We start from the raw sequence: 22927 nt of genomic DNA, 5'->3' as shown, positions 1-22927 counted from the left end.
ACATCTAATTTCTGGAGCAGTGAAGATCCAAAAGGTATGGCTTGGATTTACAGAAAATGCTGATGGAAACCATTTCACTGTTCTGATTTAGTTTAAAAGTTAGCCTCTGCTTTGAGAGTTACTCTAAGGAAGTAATTGTTAAGTGATAATAACAGAATCTCAAAGGCAAACACTGAGTACTACAGCAAGAGTCAAAGAGTCTTAGATTAGAATTTTAGCTCTACCACTTATTAGTTATATCACCTTGAACAAGTCACATACCTTCTCTGTGACTTGATTTATTAATATGTACAGTGGGAATAATCACTATTGTTACTTTTGCTCTCTTACCATGGTTTTTGAGGAGTGAGACAATACATGTGAAATTTTTGAAAACAGTTTACTATGTAAGCATAGGGATTATTATTAATATCTAGCAGAATCATGCAGCTATAAAAAAAGAAGAATTATACTGGGAGGCAATTTTCCATAGCAGGAGTCTTAGAATCATTAAAAGTGTTGAAAGAGATCTAACAAAACCTGTAACAGCTACCTTATGTTGAAGATGAAGGCACTGTTGTCTTCAGTGGAGTTTAGCGATATTCTCGGGGGTCTCGTGGGAAATGGCAAAACTAAAAATCAGAGTTTTCAAATTTACAGGGCATGTTTCTTCTTGATCACCAGGTTGCATTAATCAAAGAGAAACTATAGGGAAGGTAAATGATCTAATTCCAAAATGAAGATCTAACCAGGGTGCATCAACTCATAGAAGTTCAATGAAGATCCATTGTATGGTCAACCTGGTCCACTGGGAAATAAAAAGGTTTGGCCGCTGCCTGGGGGAGCTATTCATGTCTTGAGAAGACCAGACATGCCACTTGGAATGATGAGTGCAGACAATAATGAAGCACAAGCAGCATATGAAATAAAGTACTGTGGGGTAGTGAGGCAGAGTGGTGTAAGAGAAAGTGCTGGAGCAGGAGCGCTCAGCTCCCTGGGCTGTGCCACAAACTCTGAACCTTGGGCAAATGACTTAATACCCTAGTGGTAAGAATCCCCTAGGACACTAGCTAAACCCATACATTACCAGACTTCTTTCCTACAAGGAATTAAGTGGCTCTGGGTTGGAGCTGGGAATCTCTATTACTGTTTTTATATTTCCTCAACAAGTTTTCTCAGTCATTCCTACCTTCTGACAAGTGTAGGAAACACTGATTTAACTGGTATCATCTAACTGGGCCTGATTGTTTTTTTAATTTTTTTTTTCCTTCCTGAAAATTGGAGGGTTGAAATAAACATCACTGATTTTCAAGCTGTTTCCAGAGTTGCTCTGTTTTACATATTGGTTTTCCACGTATGCCTTACTTTATGGAAAGAGGCTTGAGGTTTGGCCCTGTGTGCTTGGCACAGGGCTGTGGGTACAGTCCACGCTCAACAAATGTCTTCTATTTAAGTGAGTGAATTGTAGATAATTATATGGAGATCTATGTAGTTATGGAGCAATTCTATGTAGTTATAGTATAGGTAAAGCCATAGGTATCCATACAAAAATATGTGTGTGTGTTTATGCATGTGTGTAAAGGGACAATACAGTCCCTGCCCTTGGGTGGCTTACGTAACACTGAAGAGTGAAGGCTCACATGCTGAGGGAGGTTGGCAGAGGCAGGGAGAACATTGCTGTTAGTTTCCTAAGCACACTGTGGAGTCAGCTCAGCCCCTGCACCTTTCTCTCATCCAGGAAGGCAAAACTCTGCACTGTTCCTATGAAAACCAAACCAAAGCTAATTAGCTTCAGATGGAACAATTTCAATCCTGCCATCTCTGAGAGTGATATAGTGTGAGTTCCACCACCAGGTTCCTTCTGGGGACAAGCTCAGCTTGCTCTCTTCCACTCCCAAGTCAGCCCTCACTTGTGCAGGGAAAAAGAAAAAAGAGTCTCGAGCCATGACCGCTTCCTGCTTTCTGCTCATTCACTGACTGTAATTTCCTTTAACAACTACAGAAGCTTACTATTGGGCCTCCCTGCATCCAGCCCCCAGGCATTGTTTCCTTTTCTTCTTATGTTCTGCAGATTATGCACCACAGGTTGTCCCTATAGCCCTGCTGAAAGAAAACAATGCAATGGAGCAGACAAGTGCTAAACAGAAAGGAGAAAGGCATGTTACAAGTTCAAAAATGATCAGAATGGGCTTCAGAAGCCATGAAAGCGGAAGGAGGTACACCTCAAGCTTGTTCTTGAAGAGAAGCTGTAGCATTTGAATTGTTAGAGGCATAGAACAATAGTCCAGGTGAAAAAGGATTTGAAAGAAGGCCTAAAGACGTTAAGAAGACAAAATATACAACAGCAATTTTTCGGAAACTAGTCTATGCACAGTTGGGCGAAACTGGTACCACTGAATGTCTACAGAATGCTAGTGAACAGTGGTTCTTCAAATCTGACTTTCTTATTTCTTGTTAGTATATATTGGTCTTGCCCTGCTTTCTTTCCTATTTTTATGGCAAACGTACTCATAATAGGCCTTGAAAAGAGCTCTGAAGCCTGACAGTGAAACAAGCACTTGTGAAATAACCACCCAGAGAAGGCAAAATCGAATTTTGCAAGGCTGTTATTAGACTCCTCTTTCATTAGACATTTTCACTGGCCCTACAGCAACAGGGGGCTTGCAGTGGTGGATAGCTTGTCCATCACGGGTTAAAATAATCATGTGGGGAAAACAGGATACAGAATCTTAATAGGGCAATCTGCTGAATTCAGGACTTAAAGTAGGGAAACAGGGGGCCCAGGTTGGCCACATTCATTTACATTTGGGTCCTGACCAAGCACCTAGCACAGCCCCACAGTGACCCTGATCCTCCTTTATACTCTGAGACAGGTTTGAAACAGCTTCAAAGGTCAAGGAAGTGGGAGTGGTGCTTTCACAACCCTCCTGTCTTCTGCCTCTGCTTCCATCCCTGTATGTTAGGTTTGGGCTTAGAACCAGCCATTCTATGAGAATAGTCCCTGGAAACATGCCATTGAGAAAAGTCTTGGTGAATTTTTGTGTTCCATTTTCAGCTTGATGCCCCAGATCTATGTCCAGATACTGTGTCCACATTTTCCTGTCTCTGCCCTCCAATTCTGATGGAAGTTTTGCAGCACACGCAGTCCCAGGCGCCATCTTTGGCTCATAGCCATATCCTAGGGACTGGAATAGGTGCTTATACACCTTGGCTTATTGAATCCTCATCACAACCCAAAGATAATTTTTGTTCCTTTTTTACATTGAATAAAGAAGACATTGAATAGCAGACCCTTTAAGAGAATTTCCCAAACACATGAGTTAAGAAAGTGGAAGTCTGGGGTTTGCACCCAAAAATGACTTTGTATTCTTTATAACACATACTCTCCATTTGAATATCTTCCCCTTTTTTTCCATACATAATGTACTCAATATTTTCCTATGCATGGTACAAAGGATGAAGTTATCTGGAGACATTGGTGTGTCTTCCCTACCCAAAGTTCTTGAGAACCAAATTCCAATGAGTTCAAGAGACCTGGTCAAGTTGCCACTATTTAAGCTCAGTATCTAAATGGACAGCACTGTTATGCATTACTTGTCCCAGGGGTTAACTGCGGCTCCGTCTACCCTTTCCTCTTCCTCTGAATAAATATGTAATCTTTGAGAATACCCCAAAACCCCATCAAACTTTGGACATTAGCAAGGGAGGATTAGAAGCATGTGGCTGGGGGTCACTGGCAGCTTTGTGGAGGACATTGACTGGGAGAATGAACAGACAGGGAAAGCAGACAGAGGAGCTGAGAGAGGAGCAAGGGGTGCGGCAGGGGGGAAGATTAACAGGGCCTATTCAAGGGACAATCAGTGCTGATTTGCAAGCTCTGAAGAGAACACCAGTACCATTTTAGACATTTAAAATGTTTTTGGAAAGAACATCAGCAAACCATTTTGGATGAGAACCAAATCTAGGTTTTGTCTGAAATGATTGAAGTACAGCAAATCTGGGGCATCAAAATCTTAGAATTTTAGATCTGGTGTCATTTGGCCCACATGACATTTTATAGCGGAGGAAGCTGAAGTGAAGTGAGTTACTCTGTGTCATTTGGGGTGACAAGTCTGGGCTAAATGCCAGGCTCTAGCTCTCAGTCCACTGCTAGCTCCACTGTGCCACAGTGCCATCCCCCAGTGGAATCTGAACAACATTGATAGTGTCCTCGGTTCAGGGACCCACAAAGATGAAAGTGACAAGGACTATCTCTGTTGCAAAGATTTAATTGGGGAATGTAGACAGCAAAGATTTAAATAGGGGATGTAAATGGTCTTTAATATGGATAGCTCAGTTTCACCAGATCAGTTCACAGCCCACAAGGATGTTGTAACTCATGGAGCTGGCCATTCAGTCTGGTGCAAGGGAGGTAATTCTAAGGCACATATGCACAGAAGCAGGTGCACTATCTAGACACACAGCTGCCTCCTATTGTTCCCAGGTGGCAATCGAATGCTTCTCCTCAGGGTCCTTCAGGAAGCTGGCTTCAATCATTTGGAGTTGGCATATGAGATGAAACCCATTTGCCATTTCTGCTCTGCTGCCTGGTACTCAAATTGGAGATATGTTTCTGATTTTCTCAGACCAATTCTCAATGTTGTGTGGCACCACCCCTGAGCTCTGCAACCTGCTACAAAGGAAATCTTTGTGAATGGCAAAATGATATCCACACACAAGCCCACAGTACCCCACACGATAGAAAGTGCAGAAAGGTAAAGACCACCACACATCTGCAAAACAGGACCACCAACCCTCTGCCTCACTTTTGTCAAGAATAAAACCAATCATGATTAAAAAGAGCTTAATACCATAACCTGTCTTCAGGAAGCATCTGTAAATGTTAGCTCCCTCTTCTCTTGCCTCATACAGAGATTTCCTCATACTCCTGTTTAGACTTTGCCCTGTGTAGAATTGGGTTGATTCTGCTACTGCCTCTTTGTTTACATTTTTACCTTTCTTCTATTTTTTTTTCTTTTCTTTTCTCTATTTCCTTTTTCTTTTCTTTCTTTTTTTTTTTGAGACAAAAATAATTAAGCAAGGTATTATAAAATTTGCAAAGTTCAAATCTAAATCATGGTTAATACTACGAGTTCAGCATTTAATGAATGTTTGGTCAGATGATTACACAGACAGAGGTATTAAAGAGACTGTTTTAAAGCACTACTATTGTTTGACCCGTTCTTCTCCTTAACCCTACTCCCCATATGTTGTGCCTAAAGCAGAAGTTAAGGGGGATAGTCCAGGTGATATCTTCTCTTCTCTGCTTCATCTTCTTGCTTCCCTTGGGTCCAAATCTCTTACCTCTGGCTCCTGCCATTTTTTTCTCTCTCGCCACCCACCCCTCTTCCCTTGCAACCCCCTTTGTTCCTTCTTAGGTTCTCTTCTTTTCTCTTTCCTTTTTCTTCTTTCATCTTTCCTTCCTGTCCAACTTCCCTTGTCTACACCTCGAGGTCTGCCCTTGTTTCCCTGTTTCCCCTCAGTGCTTGATTAAATCAGGACATACCTTCTCCCCTGAGTTTATTCTTTCCCTTACATCCTAGCAGTCACGTCTAAACGTGAAGAGAGGGACTCGGAGAAAGAGAATAGACTGGATGAAGCAGCCAAACAAGCTGAAGAAAGCCACATGGGGAGGAGGAGGTGTAGGAATGGGAGCTCTGTTCTCTGTTTCTTTCAGCTCTTCTCCTTTAAATACGGCTCTTAGTCACAAGTGTGGGCTGTTGCTATGATTCATCAGCGCTGTTTTCTCGACAAAAGCCGGCAAAAATTTTTGGAGAAAACTGAAAAGAGGACTAGGTTGCATTCTTTGACAAGGCTGCTGACCTTGCAAGTAGTTAGCCAGGTACACAGTTGTTTACATTGTAAATCGGAAGCCCTGAACAGAGGTATCTGTCCCCAACTTTATAGTCTATTTTTTTTTTTACCATCACCATTTACTACTTTAGATCAAAAAGCTATGTTTTTGACCTCCATAGAAAGCTGCAAATAACAGATTGTTAAATCTTAGATGCGTAGATGTTCATGATTAGCTAAACACCTTAGCTCACTGTTGATAGAGGAGAAGTCTACCTATACCTTTTGAGGCAGGAAAATATACCATCAGGAATCGATATGGAGACTTCCATGAAAGTGGCTAACCTTATGGACTGCCTACTAGTTTGGAAATGATTAGCTCTGCCCTCCAACCAGCCAGCATGACAGACACGGAAATCTGTGTGGCCAGGTGCGAATCCAAAAGCTGGCTCAGAGCCAAGCTTGTAGGCATCAATAATTATTTGGAAGAGATTCATCACAGAATGTTTAAATATTGGACTCTGTCCCCTACCTCCTTCTCTCTGCCCCTGAAGAACAAGAATAGAAAATAAAGAAGAGATCTATGACTGCAAATTAGCAGTTAAGATGGCTATCTTGCTGGGGTGATTTTAAAAGGAGATTGCACTTGAGGGAGACAGAGTCGAGACACAAGTGCCAAATGTGTCATTTTGACCATTTACCAAAATGCAACTCTCTGGAACTCTGGGCTATCAATTAGTGAGTATTTGCAGGAATCATTAGCCTAAGAGGGGAAAGCTATTTTTGGCTTAGTATGATCTCTGTGGGAGAGCTCTTATTGGTCACAAATCTCTAAAGTCGTTGGTTTCTTAAAATATCAATTATACCCAGTGATATGTTTTGCAAATTTTTGGACAGGCAATTGTCATGGCTCTCTCTCTGCTCAGCATTTTTGATAAAATATGCTGATGAAAGTAGCCAGCTTCTTCTTGGGGGCAATGATCAAGAAGATAGGTTCTAGAGGGAAGGAAGAAATTTAGGAAGCTACAGAAAAAAAAAAAAAATAGACACACACACACACACACACACACATACCTCAGGGTATCCACCACTGGCAGACATTATAGCTGGATTTGAAATGTGTTTGACAATGCAAAGGCCAGAGCCAGCCAGCTTTGAAAACAAAAGCCTGGTGCTCTAATAGCAGAAGGAAATTGAATTGTAATTACTATGACTGTGAGTCTGTTCACTTGAGCGACCGGCGCTAGAGAATCCTCAGCTTGGTACAGTGAAAGGTGCTCAGCGCTGGGAGTCAGCACAGCTGAGCATTGCGAGAAGATTGATAGAAGCAGCCTCTGCCAGCTCAGTCTAGTCGCTATTCACTGTGGGCCATGGCTTCACATAGAACAACCTCGGAATAATAATGTCTGCCCCTCTGCCATACACAGGTGTTTTGAAAGCAATATAAGTTAAGAGATATAGAAATAATGGGCCAAATTTAAAGTTCTATGCACAGTTTATATAACCTGTAGCCAACTCTGAACACCAGAAATGTTACAGAAAAATGATACTAATAAAACCCACAAAGATCAGAAGTCCAAGTAACAGGAAAAATGTGCCAAGTACAAATGGTTTCCTGTTCATATTTTATAAGCTCAGGCTGTCCTGAGGCTGTGTCTTTTGCTATTTTATCTGTTCCATCGATATGGCTTCACAGTGATTCCCAAAACTGTTGATCCATGGTTAGATCAGTCTTGGACACAGGGACCAGCTTGGGAGTAATTACCAGATCGTGTCCAAGAGGATAAGGAGAATATCCCAAAGCCCATTCATGTGGCTTAACATTGTGCTTTTCTCCTAGGAATTGCCCACAAATGGCAGTAGATGTGCCAACCTCTTCCTTAATGTAATCTACAAATGGGAATGTAAGATAGAATAAACAATATCATGTGATGTACACCCCTAAGGAAGTGTGAAGCTTCTTCAAGGTATTGTCAGTTCATGTCAAGATGTGATTCTAAGATGGGATTAAATATACAAGAGGTTTTGGGAGACAGATCTGTAAATGATGAACAGAGGGGAGCAGGTAGAAGTTGGGAGAGCCTCAGACCATGATGCAAGTCTGATGTCTAAGGATGGACAGAAGGAAAGCAGGAGGATTATATAAGAAGAGCCTTGAATGAAAGCCTCAGCCAGGCTGATATGGAGGCCCTGAACTGAGTCCATTAGAGGAGTCTCACATTAAGCAGGAATGACCTGCTATGCTCAGTAGCCTCTGTAAATGCCATGGTGGTTTCATAGGAGTGGCATTTTAAGGCTGTCAGTCAATGGTGCTCCTCACAGCAGGTTCTCTGGAAGGGAGATCTGAGGAGGGCACCTCCATGGTGTAAGGTTTCTTTGAAGTAGCCGGCACCAGAGAAAGAAAGACGAGCAGAGTTGAAAGGGATAAGTAAAGAGGCTTTATTGGGGCGTTCCCGGGTGGGGGTAATGAGTCCCTGAGAGAGGGACCCGGGCGAGCCTCATGGGACCCACAGGACCCAGAGAAGCTGCGCCTCCCAGAAGTCTGAGTGGGTTTATATAGGTTCTTAGGGCTGGGGGATGGGAGCTTCTTCAGCCAGGAGATGTCGGCGCCAGGAGTAAGGAATTTCTTTGTTTCAGTTTTGGGGCGGGTATTGAGGGATAGGAGGGACTTCTTCTTTTTTCATTAGGGAAGGGAGGGGTACCTGCCACCAGCCTTACACATGGTCATCACCGTTATTACTGACACCTTCCATCCTGCACCGCTCAGCCCCATGTGGGCACCTCCATACATGTCTAGTGCCAGGTGCCCTTGCTATATGCCCATGCTACCTACCATTGGTTCAGTTACCCAATCAACTCAGTATTCACCAATTAGTGTAGGTGTATCTAGGCACCAACATTCTAGGCACCAATCACTACTGTTACTGAATTTTTGCTAGATGTCAGGTGCTATGCTAGTCACCACACAGATTAATGTCATCTCATTCTCATCACAACTCTCTGATGGAACTACTGGGAAAATCCCCATTTTGCAGATGAAACTCACAGCATAAACTCACATGTTCTGGTCACATAGCTGCCAAGTGGCAGAGCTTCCATTCAAACCAGGGTCAGCCTAGTTGCTCTGCTGTGCTTCTTCCCATCCAGTGCATGTCTCCCGGGGGCCTCTGGTTCTCTGGGCACTCTGCTGGGTGCTGGTGACTTTGAGATTATGATGTGGGTCTTTGCTCTCAAGGAACTCATTCTGGAGGCAGAACTGAGACCTAAATAAAACATTATGATATAGCTCAGCGTGGGAAGTACCCAGAACACTGAGATAAACTGGTGCTCAATCTTGAAGGAAGAGAGAGTATTGCCATCCTGATCAAAGGGAGGAGAGAAATCGAGGCAAATCAAAGAGCATTTTCCAAATCACAGTGGTGCCAGAGAGAGCCCATGGTGCTTTCACCTGCTCAGATCTTTTCTGTTCAGCGTTGTAGTCAAACTCTGCTATTTTAAGATAAGATCTGGTTGCCTGGTAAGCTTATGTTTATTAAAACAGCCATTAAAAACCATTATGTTGTATGGAGATCAGTTACAAGGTGTACTTCAAATAATTACTACAAATAATTAAAGCCCTGAAAGTTCTGACAGCTTTACTGCTTCTCTAAATTGGAGCCCATTCAAGGTAATTCCCATTATAGAGCAGTCTGTCACATATTCCAACTATTTTTCATGAGTGGGAGACAAAAGAGATAGAGTTACAACCATTGCTCTAGGGGTTGCAGTTGGGAGTGTGTCTCCTGCTTACTTAAATATCATCTGCCATTTGTATATCAGTGGGAGAAAATGTTTGACTATCCCCATAGTAAAGAGATAAAAAGTCACCTATACATAAAACATGCATATAAAAGTAGAAAAAGGTTATATGGAAGGGAACTGAGTCAACTCATGATGGTGGTTGTCTCTGAATAAGACAAGAGGGGCCTGGGAAATAGAATGGGGATGGGGAGAATTTTAACCCAAAACAAGTATATTAATAAACAGCAAGTCTGATTTGGAGTCTGTGTTTGTTATTTCTTATATTCTTCGGTCTTTTTTAAAAAAAATTCAATACAAAATTGCTTTTTAAATTGTTAATGGAAAAATAAAAAAGAATGCATGAAGCCCAGATGAATAGAGGATGGAAACAGAAATGAGGCTCTCAAGACTAGGCCAACTCTAGGAAAACAGACTAATTCACCTTGTGATTAAAAAGAATAATAATGAATCTATCCATGAGATAAAATTTCATAGAGCTATACAAAAAAATGCAAGTAAAAACTGGTGAAATCAGAAAAAAGTATACGGTTTAGTTCATTGTATTGCACCGATGTCAATTTCCTGGTTTTAATAATGTACTGTGATTGTGTAAGATGTTATCCTGGGGGAAGCTGGGTAAAGCATACACAGAAAATTGCTGTACTATTGTTGCAACTTCTTGTGAGTCTAATATTTTTTTCAAAATTAAAAGTTTAAATGATAATGATGGGGATAAAATGCTATCCATTTCTAAGATGTTTATTTTCTCTCAGAGAGTATTTGTTATCACTGCAACTTTAATACAGAGCCTAGCTCTCTAATAGTGACAAGTCGGGCACAGGGTGGGATGTTCCAGGACAGCCCACGGGTCTCATGGCATGGATTTTTTCCACTCACCTCTAATTCTAGGACTCATATTGTGTTCGATTATTAAAGCACTTACACATACATTCACTCACTTTTTCTTAAACATGCTTAAATCCTCAAGAGTAGTCCTTCCAACCTTGTTGCAGGTCATAAAAAAAAATCTTGTGCAGTTTAATTTTCTGCTTGGCTGATACGTCTGCTTTTGTGATGTTTGTGGAAATGAAGAAGGCTCAACACTTGATGTTAGCTGGAGCAGCTTGGAGGAGAAGAATAGACAAGGTACAGAAGGCTTCCTGCTGCCAGCCTTATGTGAGACTCTAGGGTTGTCCTTTCATGGAGGTGGGCAAAAGGGCTCTCTCATAAGCAAGGCTTTGAGGAGTAGTAGGGACAAGGCTAGCCCTCATCTGTTTGTTTTAAGGCTTGTTTCTTGCATCTTCCTTCCAGATTAACTCCAGTTAAAATATAAATGTACCAAGAGAGAAATATACATTAATCTCCCTCCACAAAAACTGAATATGTATTTAGGATATACTAGCCAAGAGCAGTATCTGGGAGCATTACGACCCCCACCTGGGGTGGGCAGTGTTAAGGGCTTAGCATTGTTACTAACTTTTCATTAATTAATTCTTTGTAACTATTTAAAATAAGGAGCAACTGTTGGAAGTCCAAATACCCAGTAGTTAACTGGGATTGGAGAAAGAAGATGAGGGCCAAGGTCAGAGCTCCTGTGAACATAGGCATTGGTGTGAATAAAGATAACAATAGCAAAATATTGATAATTGTTGAAGTTGAATGATGGGTACATGAGAATCCATTGTACTGTTATGCTCTCTATTTTGTTTATATGTTTTGACATTATTTACTGAAAAAATTTAAAAGAAAAAATAAGAAATTTTGTATTCTATTATATTATCAATGGTTATAATTTTCAAAAAAAAAAAAAGGAAAATCATGACTCTCATATAGATATAAAAATGAACAATGTTGTTATGGGGTGAATTGTGTTCCTGAAAAAGATGTTCAAGTCCTAACTCCCAGTACCTGTGAATGTTACCTTGTTTGAAAATAGGGTCTTTGTAGATTTAATCACATTACGATGAGGATTTAAGGATGGGCCTTAATCCAATATGACTGGTATCCTTGTAAGAAGAGGGAATTTTGGACACAGACACACGGGAAGAATGACATGTGCAGACCCAGATACAAGGCACAGAGGGAAGATGGCTGAGTGAATATGGAGGCAGAAATCAGAATTACGCTGCCATAGACTGAGAACACCTGAGGCTACCAGAGCTGGAGGAGGCAGGGAAGGATGGGGAGCATGGCCCTGTCAACATCTTGGTTTCAAATTTCTAGCCTCTGGAACTATAAGAGAATAAATTTCTGTTGTTTCAAGCCACCCAGTTTGTGGTACTTTGCTATGGCAGCCCTGAGACACTAAAATACATGTTCAAAATTTTATTTAACTCATTAATTTGGAAGCAGGTGGGGTGTTACAACCAATTCAAAGGAGACTTGAAAAAGAAGCACAAATTTATATGGAGTAATGGAATGTCAAAATGAATGTGCAAATGGAAGTGAAACTAGATTCTTCTACAGTGAGGCAGGGAAGTCCCCGAGCCTCTACTGGACAGAACATAATTTGCATGTGTATAGACAGAAATTATTGTGCATTGCTCTCACTTCATCTACAATTTACAGAGTTGCAAAATAGCTTCTGTTGCATTAGAATCAGATAACCTTGAGGGATGTTCTCTAAAGCATGGGTTGTTTTCCAGAGAACCACAGAATTTTTTCTATAAGACCAAACAAAACAATTTTAAAACCTTGAATACAAATACTCATTTAAAAAATAAAAAAAAACAAAAGAAATGAAAAAGAATAGAAAATTAAGTTTAAGTCACACTATACCTACTGAATGTGGCTATTTGAGAAAGTTAATCAACTCTGTGCCCCTCTTTTCTCATTGATAATATGAGAGTGATACCAGTAATGCCTGTCCATCAGGTCATAGTGAAGGTTAAATGAGATAATGTGGGAAGAGTACGTGACAATAACTAGCTCAGAGTGTTCAATACATAATTGCCACCATTGCTGTTATGACTTTAGAGAGTTGGGAAAATTAACCCAGAGAATCAATAGGAGCTTTGTACATTATCAAGTATTATTCAATTCCAGCTTAACCCTGCAATCATGTTACTAACTCTAATACAGGCGGGACTTGTTTTAAGATGACAGTAAGGTGGAAAGGTTGCAGCTGGAGTAGTATCATGTCTGGGAAAGGCAGGGCGAGGAATGAGGGCTAGGAGTGAAGAGAGCAAGTAAGACTGAGAAGAGGGATGTGGAGGGAGGAGGCAGGGATGAGAGATGAAACCAAGGCCAATTGATGGTTGCTGTGCAATTGTGCTAAGTGCTGACCGTCCTCCAAATCCTTTGATTGGTAATGATTGCCATGATAGATGTGCAGCCTGCTAATGACCCAGCTTTTAAACCTTCCCAAGGGTTTTGCAGAAGTCCCTTAATCAACTCTAACTCCATCCATTTGACCCTCAGACCTCACTTCTGAGGGCAGGCAGAGGAGCAAGGGGATATTATTCAGATGCACAGGACAAATGGAATTACGGCACACTCACGCCTGGGTGCCTGGTTGAGGCCAGTGTGATTGCTTCAGTGTCTCATTCAAAAGAGCACTTCTGCCAAAGAAACAACCGCTACCCATTTGCCTTTCCAGTTGTGCTTGAAAGCCATATTTTGTCACTTGCTACGGGCCTGAAATTGTTCCTCAGACTTCCTCCCCGAAAGAGTTTACAGGCATTGTACAAAGAAATTAATTAGATTTTCCATTTGCACAGTTTTAATGAATAAATGATGTTCCCATTTGTTTATCTGCTTTCTAATTATAACACAATTCAAAACATCTTGGTTTCTTGCATTCCGGCAATGTTATTGTTATGGTAGTGTTATTGCTGTTCTCGCAGTGCAGGTAATATTATTTTTTTAGATAGATGCCAGGTGCAGTATTCCATATTTATTAAAGTCTGATCTGCATATTTTTCTCTTTTCATGTACTGCTTATCTGTACAAGAGCAGAAAGTTAAATATAATGCTCTGTGCTAAAGAGCCTGAAGGAGTTTCACAGGCAGCCTGAGGATTTGTGGTTTGGTGTGGGGATCAGGATGGGGTGATGCAGTTCAGGGCTGACTGGGGGAGGCCTAGGCCAGGGGCCAGCCAGCAGGACTACCCCTCATTACTCCAGGCAGCCCACAGGCCATGAACTCTGGCAGGGAACATTGACAAGTGGCATTTTTGCAAGGAGACAGAATGTCAGCATCTCAAAGGCCAGCAGGTCAGAAACTCTGAAGCAGCCCAGAGATAAAGGAAGGAAGGCTCTGGACAGAAGGCAGAGTCTCTTCTTTCTCTATCCTAGAGTTTTTGAAGTGGGTAGTGCAGACATCATAGGTGTTTGCTATAGCTAGAGTTCAGAGGTCTGCAGAGGAAGCCTGCTTTACTAAGGTGGGCAGAGATGCCAGGTCTCTTTTCTCTGCCTTCTCAGGGTATGGGGCAGCATTACTTTCCACTTTTTCCCTTGGCAGTGGAGAGTCTTGGTCTGCAAGTCTGTCCTGACCTCACACAGGCATTTGAGAACCATCCAATTTAATGACTGATCGATCATGGGCCTCCTATGGTGTGTCACTCATGGTACCAAGTGCTGGGAAGACAGTCCTGTCTTTCTGGAATTTACAGTGTAGACTCCAGAAATTGCATTAGGAGACATCTGCCCATATAAATCACCTGGCTCCCTGGGAGAGGTGTGTTATTAGCCTGCCTTGAGGTTAAACTCTGTGGTTATTGCTCACGGTTGCTTGAAATCACAGTCCTTTGCTCCTTGTGCACGCCTTATAACTCCAGGGGTAGGAGGGTGGTGGTACAGAAGATAGTCACTGTCCTTCGTTTTATGCTTGGCAGGATTTTGAGGTAGAGCAATCCAGAATAGAAATCCCAAATCTTGCCTGCCCTAGTTGAGGGATACCTCCCCGGCCTCCCCTGTGTGCACAATGGAGAGATGCCCCTTGGTTCTTCATATGGCTGTTGCAGCATTTAGATGAGGTAACAGTTGTGAAGTTCCTGGGCAATTCCTGGAGCCTTATAAATGCCTGCTCTTGGCTCATAGATCTGGGGAGGAGGCAAGAACATTGTGTGGTTGCCCAAGAGCTGGGGAACTTGGCACAGCTCGGCTCTGTGATGTGGTCAAAGTATTTAACCTCTGGCCTTTAGCATTTCATTTCTAAAATGAGAGTTCAGACTGAAAGACCTTTGGCAGGAAGATTCTATGATTCAATAATTGCCACAGTCATCCATTGCCAACGCTAACTTTATTGGCTTTCTCCTGTGAATAGTCAATACACCCTGCTTCGCAATTTCCCTTCTCACCATTCCCCAAACCTGAGCTCTCGGGCAGTTTCCTCCAGTGCCCTAGTCATCCTTGACCCTCACAACTATAGTTCTTTTATGTTGACTTCTAATGCTTTGTTTTACTTCTCATGGATTTTGCTACTGTGGACATTTTCATCCTATGTCATTTCCTGTTTCTTTCCTTGGTAACTTTTCTTTTTTGTCTGTACTCTTGGCCTCTTTCAAGAAGTGCGGCCATTGATCTTTATACCTTTCTCAGTTTCCCTCACTCTGTTTATTAAATTGTGCATTGGCCACATCCATGTTTATTTATTTTTTTTAATTGTTTTCTCTTGTCATGAGCATTTAGTTTATTTATTTATTTTTTATTTCAGCATATGATGGGGGTACAAATGTTTAGATTACACATACTGCCTTTGACCCACCCAAATCAGAGCTTCAAGCGTGTCCATCCCCAGACGGTGTGCACCACACCCATTAGGTGTGTATATACCCATCCCAAGGGTATATGCACATCCGTGTTTATTAGTGAAGCCACTATTTAAGTTGTAATAAAGTCTAGTGTCATTGGCTTTATTGCTTTTGTTCAATCTCTTCATTGGGCAGAAGGTCAGTCGAAGTGATAGGCACATGTTTATCTCTTTACAACATGACCACGACACACCACTTCTGCTGCATGGGAGTGGCTGCCTCATTGCTTCCCTCTCTCACGCCACGTTTGTTTTCTCTTTTCCTAAGCAGGTCTTCCTTCCTCGAAAGCCATCAATGATGTGCTCCAAGCACAAGAAATTATGCTAGCTGCTGAGGTTTCAAAGAAATAAGAGATATGTCCCTTGTCCTTGTTAAGTCTACCATTTACTGAGAGACCGAGAAGCACACAGGGAGATATATATATAATCTGATCTGTTATCTGATAAAGCTGAATACAGGTATTTTGAAAGCCCTACCTGAGTCCAAGGGTGTGAGGAGGGTTTCTTTCACTTTATGCTGAATCTGATTGAGAGATGGAAGTTTGGGGTTGTTAGAAGGGGAGTTATAGGCAATTGAATTTGGACTTAGTATAAGAATGAACTTTAAAACTGTCAGAATGGCTTGAAGACAGACAAAGCTGTTTCAGGAAGTGGTGAGTTCTCTGTCAATGGAGGTAATAAAATATCTGATGGGAACATTTTGATAGGATTTATGAACTAAAAGTAAATTAGCAAAATGAGCTTTAAAATGTCCTTGACTTCCTGAAAGACTGAATCCCTGGACCAGCAGGTAATGGTGAAATTCCTCAGGAAATGGGACCTTGAGGTCCCATCAGCTAATGAGATGCTAGCTAAGCAGAGCAGGAAGGAGCTCACAGGCAATAGGAGAGGAGTTAGGAGGTCAGACTCCGGCTGATCCTCAGATAGAGGACCATGCACATAGGAATCCATGGGATGAATTTGGAACAGCCAGGTCTCCTACTTTGGTCATTTACAAGTTCTCTAGACATTCAGACAAACTAGTGCATTTCTGGTGGGAGTTTAATTTCTGACCCTTGAACATTCCGATGCTGGCATATTGAACGAGCAAGTATTGTGAATTTAGCACCCTGGGATCCAGTATCTCATTGGTTTTGCTGGGGAACAGGTGCCCCACTTTAGCATGGCTTGGTAAGGAGGAGAATTAACTGTTAGAGATACAAGCCATTCTGTTGGTATATAGACGGGTTCAAATTCAGTTTTGCCTCTTATAGAGGAGAGGATTAGGCATGGAAAAATTCATGTGGAATTCCACCTAGTATCCTGGAAGTGTGACAAGCCATCAATCCTTTAAACTCTATAAAATGCATAAGTATCTTTCACTGCAGAAGAGGGACTAAACGATCAGCTCACCTCAGTATCAACAGAGTGGCCTTAGAAAAACCTGAATCTGGTTTGACCTTTTGCTTAAAATACTTCAGTTTTCCCTGGTCACCTCCAATATGAACATCAAACACCTTAGTGTGGAAAATAAGGAAGCTAATGATTGACAGAATGAACTCTTTTATTTATTTATTTTGAGACAGTCTTATTCTGTTGTCCTGGGTAAAGTGCAGTGGCATCATCGTAGCTCACCGCAACCTCAAACTGCTGGGTTCAAGTGATTCTTCTGCCTCAGCCTCCCAAGTAGCCGAGACTACAAATTATCCACTGCATTTGGCTAATTTTTTTCTATTTTTGGTAAAAACAGGGTCTTGCTCTTGCTCAGGCTGGTCTTGAACTCCTACCTCTACGAATGCTCCTGCCTCGGTCTCCCAGAGTGCTAGGATTACAGGTGTGAGCCACCACGCCCAGCCTGATAGCATGAACTTTTGATTCCTTGCTTGGAGATGAATGCTAATCTTAGACCAGTTACATAGCCTCTCTGTGCCTCAGTTTCCTCATCTGCTAAACGGGCATGATTGTAATAGCAGCCACCTCATCCAATCTTTATAAAGATTACACGTGTCTACATATATCAAGTATGTAGAACAGTGTTTGACATGCAAATGTTATCGGTGCTGGGCTTTTCCTCCCCTACTGACTGTAAACTTCTTGAGGACAGGGCCCATACTGTGCTTTGTGTGGCTATTTTCCCAAGTACTCTTCCCAGTGCAGGCCTGAAACATACTATTCAGGCTCTGGAGTTAGAATGCTTGAGTTCATATTCTGCTTCCATCATGGGACCATCTTCATGGTCTTAACTTTCTCAGTCCTTGATTTTCTCATCTGCAAAATGAGGAGAATAAATGAGATAATACATATAAAGCATTTCATTGATCAGAGAGACTGGCACTAAAATTGTTAGTTAATATCATCATTAGAATCAATAAGTGCTTACAGAATAAATACTCAAAATTCTGGTAGAAAATACTAAGATGTATTCACGTTTTTTGTGTGCCTCTCTCTTCCTCACTGCCATGGTGGCTAATCAATTCCCTGTACCTCAATTTCCATGTCACCTATATGGTGATAATTCTACCAAATGCTTGCTTCCCAGGAGGACTGAGAAGATGGATGTTCGTGTTTATAAAGTTGCTCTAAGCAACCTGAGGAAAATTGCAAGTGAAAAGTGTTGTTCTCATCATGATTATTAATTGATTCTCGAGCCACACATCAGTTGGAATATGACTGATCCACAGGCTATGGAGGAAGATTTATCACTTGCCTCTCCAAACTTATGGATGTGCCTTTCATTAAATGCAATTATCTCCTAGCAAATGCACACGTGAATCCACCACCTTTTACTCAATGAAATCATTAAACCTCTTTGCAGCAAGGAGCCATCAAAAGCCACCTGATGAAAAATGGCCATAGATTGGTATTTGTGTTTAATTATACAATATCTGCTCTTGGAGAGTTTCAAGGATGTTGTTCTGTTGTCTCTGCTCTCTGCTCCCTCTTTTTTTTTACTCTGCTCTCCCTTGTTATTAACACTATTTTAGAATGTAGAATTCAAGTATATGCATTTCTCTCTACCTCTCCTTAGGACCACACAACATAGAGAGAAGTCTGCCTCTTTAAAGGTGGCCATATTTGAGAAATATGGCTGAGTCAGTGGCTGTCTGGAGTTCTCCCCTCCTGAAATTCCCACTATGAGAGAGAGCAAGCCCCCAAAGAACGTTCAATCTTTGTCTCCCAGAGGCCACAATTCAACACATAACTCAGTTTCCTTGGAGGGATTGTCAGGGTCCTCTTCCACTAGGTGTTAACAACAGACATAGCAAGTAGAGGATGAGGTTTCAGATCAGTAAGTTTCCAAGAGGAGTGGGAGGGTAAGACAGACCACTTGGTGGGGAAACCTTGGGGTCTGTTGTGAGGGAGGAAGATGCATTAAAGGGAGAAACAAAACCCACCATAGATAAATATGTCCCCATGAGCTCTGCCTCTGGCCAGCCTTGATGAGTCTCACTGGGAAAGCAGGCCAAGTGAGGTTCGGACTGACAACATCTACCACCATGAAGAACAATTTCTATAGGCTGAGTTGTACCAGCAAGAGAATATTTGAGGATGCCTTCGAAACCCTAAAATCAGGAGCAAAGGGAACAGTTAACAGATGAGCAAGCAGGACACAGGAGGAAAAAAGAAGACATAATGAAGGAGCCAGGGGACAGAGTGTGCACTTCCTCAGTTGCAAGTCTCTGGAGTACCCTGTGAGTATCTGAGATATTTTCCTGAATTTCCACAATGCGTATGAGCACTGAAGCCATAGAGTAACAAAGGGCCATCAGATATCCCTCAGGTGTCCCATCAAGATTAACTGCAGTTAACAGTGCCTCATTCTCCAGCAGGCCACATCTGTGGTTCCAGGAGCCAGTGCTGAATGGTTGTGCAAGTTCTCTGTGCACTTCAACTTAAAGCACAGGTGTTCTTCAGTGAATGTTCCCCAAAGCTTTTGATCTCATATTGAGACACAAGCAATGTTAACATTAGCAAAGGGTAACAGAATGACTTAAGTTTTATTTTATTTTTAATTGAAAAATAATATTTTTATGCATATTTACAAAGGTATATAATATATTTATGGGTACAATGTGAAGTTTTGATACATGTAACATTGTAAAATGATCAAATCAAGCTTATTAACATATCACCTCAAATATTTATCATATCTTCTTGGTGAGAACATTTAAAATCCTCTCTTTTAGCTATTTTGAAATATACTATATGCTATTATTATTTACTATAGTCACCATGCTGTGCAATACATCATAGAAATTATTCCTCCTAACTGAAACTTCATACCCTTTGACCAATGTGTCCCCTTTCCCTGTCCCCACCAAGAGTGACTGAGTGATTTTCAGTAGAAGACAGATTTCATGATAGTACATAAACATATATATATATATATATATGTATCCCCCTTTCAAAAAATGCAGGCAATAAAAAAGAGAAGTAGAAACATCAAAGCTAAGAAAGCTCTAAGTGTAGCTTGAAACTGCTTGGGGAAAAGCAGGGGGAGGGATCACATAATTGCAGTGAGAAGTTCTGTTTTGCCAAATACTTGGGTAGAAAAATCAGTTCCAAAGACCCAGGAACTTACTTGTCAAAATGTTACTCCATATTTTGCTTGATGGAGCAAATTTAGATTTTGAAATATATCAGCAAGTTACTTAAAGCAGTCACGTCTCTTGTTCAGTTTAGTTGTCATGAACAATCCTCTGAGGTTTTTAGGGCCAGAGGTCTTCTCTCAATTGAAAGATGAGGAGACTGAGTTCAAAAGCCTTCTGGCTCCCTATGTGCTCTTTATCTGATGATGATGATGCTTTAAGTTTTTGTTGTTTTTGCCCTGTGCAATCTTTTAGCTCTAACTCAAGTGTTTCGTACTTGTACAAATATTAGAAAGGTTGAAGTATGTAGATAAAATGTGGCAGTAGTGGTCTTAATGCAGCAGGTTACAGCCCTCTCCACAAAGCAAATAAAAATTTGAAAAAATCGCAACATGCAATTGTAAGAGGCAAAGGATTTCTAACTGGGCTCCCCAAGGAGGCACTACAGATATAGTATAGATTCACCTGATTAAGATACAGCCTTCTCCTTACCTGTACCAGAAGGGATCCATAGACCTTGTGAGTTTATGAAAATTTAAAAAGAGTAGTTAAGAACTAAATCTGTAATACAAAATGAATTTTATGTAAGTTGATGATGACTAAGTCAAGTATAAATGCAAAAATATAACTTATCAGTAATGCAATTTCACAACAGTATAATTCTGGAGCTGCTCATCAATCATTCCTTTGTAAGTCATCACTAGAATACTTAGAGAACAGTATTGAAGGTTTGTCCCTGTCCTAAGCCTGAACAATCTCTTACTCTTGATCTGTACTGACTCATTTTTATCTGACTTCCATTGTTATTTCTGTTTCACCCAGGTCACTTCTTATTAATCCAGGTATGTTTGTCTCTCCATCTGTTGTTGATCAATAGACCTGAGATATTTTGCCTTTACCATGCCAAATCCATTAAATGCATTACTATTGTTCTTCATCTGTTTCTCATTCATTCATTTACTCATCCTGAAAATATATTCACCCTGAATACTTATTCTATGGCAAGGATTGTTACCCTTGGAACTATTGATATATTGGGCTAAATAATTCTTTGTTGTGGAAGACTGTCCTATGCCTTGTTGGATATGTAGTAACATCCCTTGCCTCTTCCCATGGGATTCTAGAAACACCCATCACCTGAGCTATGACAACCAAAAATGTCCTTAGAGGGTGTAGGTCCTCAACACCTGCCCCCCTCAGTCTGTGGAAACATTGTCTTCCTTGAAACAGATCCCTGGTGCCAAAAAGGTTGGGGACCGCTGCCTTAGGGGACAGAAATCACCCTTGGTTGGGAAACACTGCTCTCTGTCAATCACTCTTCCAGAAGCTGTGGATTATAGGAGTGAAGAAAATCTTGAAGCTGTATAAATGCATATAGTATGAAATGTAGACATAAGGAAATCTCCTTAGTTACTGGCCTATGCCTTCTGTTTGAAATAAATAATCTATGCAAAATCTACTACAGGCTGGGAATATAGACTCACAAGGCTGTAGGTGGCAGCAAAAGCCATTTTCTGGGTGAGTTCTCCTTAGAAAGTCCTTGTTGTCTATATTCAAAGCAGTTTTTCTCCCCAGCCATTCATCCATTCATCCAACAAATGCTTACTGAGAGTCCACTAGTTACTAGCTGTGTTTTATGCCCGTTTCCCCTTCTCACTTTGATTAGCTTTCTCCATAACCTCCATCACTAGCCACTGGCCACTGTCAGGGCTTTTATTATAAAAGCTGTTCATTGAGAGTACCATGCTGCCTCCCCAAAGCATTTCTATTTAACTGCCATGTGCCTACTCCATATGGAATACACAGGAGGTCTGGAAATTCATGATTCAATTAACAAGAATTTAATTAGTGCCTACTCTTTGTGAGGTAGACGAAAGAGAATATGGGATGCGCCCTTCACTTGACCATGAGCCATTTTGGAAGTTGGGACATCTTGTTGCAGAAACACTGGGAGCATTTTCCTAAGATCGATGTCTACCACAAAGAACTGTTCAGGGTGGTTGCCACAAAGATTCATAGTACCCACCACCTATGATTTAAGGTGTGTATGACTTTACATAAAAGGTTTCTTTTTCCCCAACAAAATTCTTCATTTGCAACTCATACACTATTAATTTGGTTTTAGTTGCTGTGGTGGATTAAAGATGTCTAATGTAATTTCTATACCACTTCTCCCATTGAGAGGTGGAGTCTGTTTCCCTCCTCTTGAATCTCTTGCCTTTGACCAATGGAGTGGGCAGAAGTATGCCATGTGACTTCCTCGGCCAGGCCTTAAGAGATCTGCAGCCACTGCTTTCACCTTCTGCGAATACTTCCTCTCAGAATCCAGCTGCCATGCTATGAAAACCTCAAGCCACACAGAGATCGGAGGCATTCTGATTGCCAGTCTTAAATGGATCCTCCCACAACAGGGAGCCCCCTCTGGAAGCCATAGGAGTGAGGCCATCTTGGGTCTTCCCTGGATATTGTCCTGGAGACCCAGCCAGTACCAGGTGGAGCACAGAAGAGCTGTCCCTGCTGAGCTCTGCTCAAATCACAGAATTGTAAGCAAATAAATGATGGCTTTTGTTTTAAGCCACAGTGTTGTGGAGTGGATTGTTATTCATCAGTAGATTGGCTAGATAATCAAGACAGTTATTTCTAGAAATTTCTTTCCTCTGAACTCTGTAACTTTTATTTTTGGGAAGTCTATCTAATCCCTATTGGCCTAGTTGACGGTCCCAGGCCTGGGCTTTAAATTTAGCTTCTCCACCCAAGTTTTCCTCTACCCTTGATGAATTGTCTTGCCTCTGGAAAAGAAATGAACCAGCCCCCCAAATTCACCTGCTCATTCTTTTTTGCTCTCACTTGAGACTAGATTTAAACTACTAAACCCCTACTTTAACTGCTTAGCCAGAAAGACTGATTTTTCTAGTTATGTGATCAAATTCTAATAATTTTTTAAGAGGGAAGTTCTTTCTTCTTAATCAGAAGGGTGGTATCAGTGTGGGGTAAAGACTCAAGACAAAAATGGCGAAT

At 41.3% G+C, this 22927-nt stretch overlaps 1 protein-coding gene across 5 annotated transcripts in view; it reads left to right on the top strand.

Annotated features, from left to right (window-relative positions):
- Positions 1–22927, top strand: part of CTNNA2 (catenin alpha 2) — a 1068594-nt gene that overhangs the window by 563838 nt on the left and 481829 nt on the right. The window contains exons 7-8 of one of the 5 annotated variants that reach the window (XM_069493840.1): positions 844–871; positions 2864–2871. The exons of 3 other annotated variants lie outside the window; for them this stretch is intronic. In XM_069493840.1, coding sequence (XP_069349941.1) covers positions 844–871; positions 2864–2871 — 36 coding nt within the window. The remainder of the gene's footprint in view (positions 1–843; positions 872–2863; positions 2872–22927) is intronic. One more of the 5 variants, XM_069493841.1, reaches the window with a different exon arrangement.

Source organism: Eulemur rufifrons, chromosome 19 (assembly GCF_041146395.1).
Source record: "Eulemur rufifrons isolate Redbay chromosome 19, OSU_ERuf_1, whole genome shotgun sequence".
NCBI lineage: Eukaryota > Metazoa > Chordata > Mammalia > Primates > Lemuridae > Eulemur > Eulemur rufifrons.
The sequence above is the reverse complement of the archived record's forward strand: the minus strand, read 5'-3'. Positions and strand labels throughout refer to the sequence as shown.